Source organism: Petaurus breviceps, unplaced genomic scaffold, assembly GCF_028583685.1.
Source record: "Petaurus breviceps papuanus isolate PSGF00001 unplaced genomic scaffold, PetGlider_PUasm1.0 90630, whole genome shotgun sequence".
In the NCBI taxonomy this organism is placed as follows: Eukaryota; Metazoa; Chordata; class Mammalia; order Diprotodontia; family Petauridae; genus Petaurus; species Petaurus breviceps.
Window position 1 is genome coordinate 2,623,199 of NW_027187291.1, and position 6,772 is coordinate 2,629,970.

The 6,772-nt window shown below is 45.1% G+C and overlaps 1 protein-coding gene across 3 annotated transcripts in view; it reads left to right on the forward strand.

Annotated features, from left to right (window-relative positions):
* Nucleotides 1–6,772, forward strand: part of ABI3 (ABI family member 3) — a 13,153-nt gene that overhangs the window by 4,928 nt on the left and 1,453 nt on the right. For 2 of the 3 annotated variants that reach the window (XM_069064362.1, XM_069064364.1), the window contains exons 3-7: nt 1,183–1,359; nt 3,319–3,404; nt 3,819–3,905; nt 4,124–4,263; nt 4,571–4,702. In XM_069064362.1, the coding sequence (XP_068920463.1) occupies nt 1,183–1,359; nt 3,319–3,404; nt 3,819–3,905; nt 4,124–4,263; nt 4,571–4,702 (622 nt within the window). The remainder of the gene's footprint in view (nt 1–1,182; nt 1,360–3,318; nt 3,405–3,818; nt 3,906–4,123; nt 4,264–4,570; nt 4,703–6,772) is intronic. The other variant, XM_069064363.1, reaches the window with a different exon arrangement.

The following is a 6,772-nucleotide window of genomic DNA, read 5'->3' on the forward strand; positions in this document are numbered from 1 at the left end:
TAACAGCCATCAAATCCCTGATTCCACTGTGGCCATTCCCCTTCCATTACAGCCATCAAATCCCTGATTCCACTGTGGCCATTCCCCTTCCAAATGACTTTGAGTTCCCACACACAATTTCTCCATCTTCATACTGGTTGTCTGGATGTCAAGGAATCTGAATCTTTCTCAATGCTAGCTCCTGGCTTTGTCTGTAGACACTCTCATGGTCTTAAGAATCATAGATTTAGAGATGAAAGGGTCTTTAGAGGTCATCTAGTCTCACCCCTTCATTTGACAGGGGAGGAAACTGAGGCCCATATGAGATGTGTCCAAGGTCACACAGACCATAAGAGGCAGAGACTGGATTTAAGCCCAGGTCCTCTGACTCCACATCCAGCACTCATTCCACAGTATTAGGAGATGGACAGAATCCTGATCTCCAATAGAGGGTGGGCAGTGGAGTAGAGATAGCAAAAGATTAGCCTTTGGGGTATATTCAACCCGGAGGCAGTCCTCTTCGTGAACATATTCCTCATTTCCCCTCACCCTGACACTGTCCTCTTTCCTTCCTGCATACACAAATATACATATACTTCTGGCCGATGACACATGAATCTCCCCAGTCCCCCAATCTCCTCCCACCAGCTGAAGGGGTGTGTCCTTTCCTCTGGCCCCAGCAAACAATTCCTCTTCTCCAGGCTTCATGTCTCCAAAGAGAATTCCATGGAGGGAACAGAACTGATCCAGTCACCTCTTCCATCCAGTCCTTCAGGACCCCAAATCCCCTCCCACCCTGCCCCTTTGGTTGGAATGATATGTTCTGAGTCAATCTAGTTCCCTTCCAACATCCCTCCACCCCCTGGGGAATTCCATGTTTTCTCTTTCCTCCTGTTCCTGTCTGTCTAATAATAATTGCCATTCCCTTTCCACAGGAAGTTACTGAAGTGACTCCATCCTCCCCTACCCCTACTACACACATACCCCCCACTCCCAACTGTAATTACTGTGTGACCTTGGAAACATATCCACCCTCTCTGGCCCTCATCTCTGTGTGGTATCCCCCTACTCTCCCTCCCCACCCACTGATTTGGAAGGGTCCTTAAAGGGTTCTAAGTCTGGCATTATCCTGAATCGATGCCCAAAATAGGTACCTACCCTCCCCCAACCTCTTCTACACTCCCCCTCCCTCAATCTCCACAGATGGTGAACATGCACATAGAGAAAGTTGGCCGAAGGGAGATTGGAACATTGGCTGTGTTCCAGCGGCTGCCGACAAACCAGAAGATCATCCCCCCTGAGAACCTGCCTTCATTTGAGCCCTACTATAGGAAACCCCTCAACTTTGCCTGCCTGGATAACGTTGGGCATGGGATCAAGGTAGAACCAGAGACTCCCCCAATCTTGGCCGTGCCTCAGGGCTTTCCCCCTCCTCAATCCTTCATTTCAACATACTTTAAACCCCTAAGACAGGCAGGCTACTGTTTCTGTTCCTCTGGAAAGACATAAAACTAACCTCGTTCCCCCGTGTTCCCTAATCTCCCTTTTGAGCAAATCCCTCTACTTCTTATGCCTTCTTTTCCCAAGCCTTTCATAATTGGCCTTTAATACCCCCACATTCCACACCCCAAACAAATTTAATTTTTTATTTTATGTTTTTTGCTGAATGTGAAGTCCTGAGCTTCCTCTCTTACTGTTGGGTGGTGAGGAAAAGCAGTGGGTGCTGAGGCCTGGGTGTGCATGAGAACAGCCCCACCACTGTATGAGAATGGAAACTTCCTCTAGCTGGGGGTTTGAGGTCTTAAGGCTTTCTCAGCGCCCATTTAGGGCTCTTAGATCAAGAGAAAGAGGGGGGGGGCTGGGCTGCAGCTGCTGATGGGCTCTCTCAGGGAACTCTTAGAGGTGGGGGGAGGGGCAAAGTCCTCTTGAGAAGCCCTCCTGATCCCTCCCCTGGCCCCCACTTCCTCACTCGGGAGATTGGGTTCTTCAAACCTCTATTTCTTAGGCCGTTAGTATGGCCATTTTAAATAATCCCTTGATCTCATTCCAAAGGAAATTCCACATTCTCTGTCACCCAAATGTCATCTATCCTCAATCCCTCTTGCTGCATGCAGATTAAAAGTCCATTTCCTCTTGCTGTGAATGTAAGGGGCAATAACCACCTTCCACATGGAAGATTACACTCTCCCTTTTTCCTGCCCTGGTCATCACTAACTGCCTCTTATAAAAAGTCTTGATATAAATCTCCTCCCTTACACATACATACACACACACACAAATACACATACACACTTTTTCTGTCTTTATCAACTGTCCTTTATAAAAATAACCTTTATATACTCTCTTCCCTTATACATACGCAAACAAACTTTTTCTGCCCTTCTCATTACTGTCCCTTATAAAGTCTTAATGTAAATTTCTTCTTTTACACACACACTTTTTCTGCCCTTCTCATTAACTGTCTTTTATAAAAAGTCTTAATAAAAATCTCTTCCCTTACACACACACACACACTCATCTTTTTCTGCCCTTTTCATCATCAACTCCTGATAAATAGGACTTGAAAGGGACCATGTTTCTTACACAAAGATACTTTCAGCAATTTTCTAACCCAAAAAACACCATTAGATACTCATTTGCATATTACTGTGAATTATGTCTTTTGCATGATCTGTTGAAGTCCAAAACACAAGTATCTTTCCAAGCCTCGATTTTTTCCCCTGATACTTTCCAGAAACTGACCTGACCTTCCAAAACTATTGCTTGATCACTGCTCAGTGAAGCACCCCCAACCCCCTTCTTTCCTTGAGGGCTCTGGGCCTCTCTGTTGGAGTCCAAAATAGAGTCTTTCCCTCTCAGGCCTTACTGTTAAGACTCTTATGCAAAGGAGGAAGAAATCTGGATGGAAGCCTAAGGAAAGGAGATTGTTGGAAGATTAAGGGGCCAAAGATATTAAGGGAAGTGTCTTCTCCAGAAGACCAAGAGAGAAAATAAGGGGATGTTGTGGCTGAGGAGAGGAAGTAGCTGGCAGACGGTGTGTCTGTCTCAGCTCTGGCTCTGGTGGTAGTGCAGTCTGCATACCTCATGCTTCTGACGTGTGCTAGGTCCAACTGGAGTGCTTGGAGATTGTCAGACAAGGCAGAGGGGAGGAGGTGTAGTTGGAGAACGAAACTGAGAATTGGCAGAGTCATTTTCACCACCCAGTTCCCATCCTTAGCATCCCAGTTCCTCTCTCTTGGTTTCTTTTGAGGTCAAGGAAAGCATAGCACAGAATGGGGAAGAGTGGGGTGGGGGGAAGGGCGCCAGTCCCTTCACTTTGGCCTATATTTCCTCTCCCAGGATCTGAGCACCCAGCTGTCCAGAACTGGGACACTCTCCCGAAAGAGCATCAAGGCTGCAGTTGTCCCTACCTCAGGAACACTGTGGTGAGGTTCTCATATAGTCAAAAACCTCTTAGTTGTCCCTGGCTTGGTCATCCACTCCTTTTTCCCAGATCACACCCAAACCTAATCTCTTATCTAGCATATCCTCACCTAGGAGGCTGGTAACAGGGCATTTATTTTCTTGGTTGGGGGTGGGGGCCTGGGGCCTAGAACTAGGAAGACCTGAGATCAAATCTGGCTGACCCTGACCACCTCATCTACCTCCCTCTCCCTCAGTTTCCACAACTATAAAATGGAGATTATAATACCCACCTCCTGGAGTTGAGAGAATCTAATAGGTTTTTAAAGTGCTTAGCACCATGCCTGATCCATAATAGGCATCCAATAAATGTTTGTTTCTTTTCTTCCTTTCTCTTCCCACCACCTCATTTTGTCGCTCCCTTCATTCTCCTTCAGTCGGGTCCCCAGAATCCCGGAACCTGTACACCTCCCAGTCATTCCTGATGACAAAGTCTCTGCAGCCTCCTCTCTGACCTCTACTGGGTAAGTTCTATCTGCTGGTAAAGACTGGTGGCTGGGGAGAGAACGGTTGCCCTTCAAAAGTAGTTATCTCTGCTACAACCCCTCCCCTCCTCCCCTGTTCTGGGGGTATGTGGAGTCTGGAGGGTCAAGGAGTGTGGGACAGGGCCATTGGGTGGTTGGGGATCAGGACTAAAGAGTCAAGGTCTCCAGCTGTCCCTATGTCCTTCTTTGGACTTCAGTAGCACTGAAGGCATCTGTGGGTTCCCTGTGGCCAATGTGCCAGTGATGCCCCAAGCCCCACCACTCCCTGGCTCCATGTCACCAAGTACTGAAGCTCTGGAGAAATCTCTTCCTGAGGAACTGTCCACACCCCAGCCAGGTAAAGAACCCCATACTGCCCTCATTCCTCTCTCAAGCTCCCTCACCTATAAACACCCTCCCCATCCCTTCTGGCCTCCAGTTTTCTGCCCCAAAAGTAGCTGTGGTGGGGAAATCCCCAAGCAGATCTACTGGGTGGGGGCGGATTGTGAAGGTACTTAACTTCTTTAACAAGGTTTTATTAAATTATGTATAGTATATTTAGACTTGTTCTAGGTCCTGTTGAAGACATGGCAGAAGACAGGGTCCATTTTCATGAGTCTTCCTCAAAGATCCTCCCCTCCCACCACTTTCTGCTTTCCTTTCAGCAACAGATCTGCCCCCGTCCCTAGACCTGCCCCCACCCTTGGAGACTGATGAACTTGGGCTACCACCTCCTCCACCCCCTGACTTTGACCTGGAAGAACCAACCTGGGCTCCTGCTCAGTACTTGGAGAAAGGTACTTGGAGAAAAGGCAGCTAAGTGTAACAGTGGAGTGCCAGGACTGGAGTCAGGAAGACTCATATTCCTGAGTTCAAATCTGGCCTCAGACACTTAGTTGCTGTATGACCCTGAGTAAATCCCTTAACCCTGTCTGCCTCAGTTCCACATCTGTAAAATGGGCTGGAGAAGGAAATGGCAAACTCCTCCAATATCTTAGCCAAGAAAACCAAAAATGGGGTCAGGAAGAGTTGGACATGACTGAAACAACTGAAACACAGCATTTAGAGAAAGGTGTTATACCACCAGCAAAGTCTTAGACCCTTTGGATGCCTGGGTGCCCTGGTTCCTCCCAAAATAGCCTCATTTGAAACAAATGGAGCTTCGGGGTTTCAGCAAGAAACTTCATTTACCAATGAAGTGACCCTTCCAGGTCTAATACTGTTACTGGAGAAGTTTGTTCTCCTTCCAGCATACTGCAGGGTTGGCTAACAATTAGCCTTCCTTTCCATGATCTCTTAGAAACTAGTTTCTAATGACCTCAGAGACCACCTTGCCTAATTTTCTCCAGTGAAACTATACTGTGAACTACTGAAATACCTAAATTCTATACTGGTTCCATTATCCTTGTAGTTTTAGTCTTTGCCTTCAACTGTTGGCTTAGGAGGGAGGGAAATTTTTTTTTAATTGCATTTTAAGAATTAAGAAATGTAAACAGTAACAATTTAGCAAACCTGTAAAAATTTGCCAGGCGTGGGGGGATGGGGATGGAGTGGGGAATTGTGTATTTCATAAAACTGAGACCCAGAGAGGTTAATGACAAGGCCACATACCAAGTAAGTTAGTGGCAAAGCTGGCAGTAAGAGGCCCTTTGTGACTTTAGACAACTCACCTAAGCTCTCTAGTCCTCAGGTTGCTTTGTTAAATGAGGGGGTTGGATGAGATAACCTCTAAGATCCCTTCCAACTTCAAATCTATAGTCCTATAAGTTAACAGAGCACAAATCTGGCTTTTAATTCAGCTCCTTCCACAACACGGGTTCTTCTCCAAGAAATGAGAGGAGGGTTCAAATCCCATCACTTCATAACCTTGGGCAAGTGACTGAAGCTTTGTCAGTTGCCTCATCTTTGATATGAGAGCAAAAGTCCCATCCTGCTCTAAATATATGAGCTTATGTGGTGCAATTTTCAAGCCTTGCCTTGGGGTAACACACAAATATGTCTAGACTAGGCTCTGAATCTAAGGAATTCAGAATCTGCCTCCTAAGGAAACAGCAGAAACCCTAATCAGATAACTAAAAATAGTTCATGACCAGGTTCAGTCGCAACACATTTTTTTTGTTTTTGTAGTTATTTCCCCTTCCTAATTCTGGGTGGGTCAGGCTGATTTGGAAACAAGTTTTCAAAGGGAAGCAGGAGGAGATGACTGGGAGAGAATATTCTAAATCTAAAAAGTAATTGATCTATGTAAATTTTGTATAATAATAGCAAATATTTATAAAGCACTTAAATCCTATTATCACCATTTTACACATGAGGAAACAGGCAGAAGGTTAAATGATTTGTCTGGGGTTATACAGCTAGTAACTAGGAGGAAAGATTTGAACTCAAGATTTTCCTAAACTAAGCCCAACACTCTATGCTATGTGTAGAGTGCCATAGTCTCTGGCACTTTTTTTTTTTTAATCAATGACTTGAAGTAACAACTGACAGGTTTTTCAAATTTTCAGTTGGCAAAAGGCTGAGAAATAGTTAATACAATCGGGATCCAAAAAGATTATGAAACTCCAGCTCAAAGATAAAATATAATAGAAGCAAATGCAAAACCCTTCACTTGGGCTTAAACAATCAATGGCATAAACACAAGATGAGGTAAATATGGCTAGACAACAATTCATATGGAAATTGGACATTTTTGTAGACTACATGGTCGTTTGAATCAACAATGTGACATCACAGCTAAGAAAACCAAATATGCTGCAATGAAGAGGTATAGTATGCTGAATCAGATCATAGTTCCTCTATGATTTGCCAATGGAATCGCATCTAGTCTCATGTTCTAGGCACATTTTAAGATGAATACCAACAAC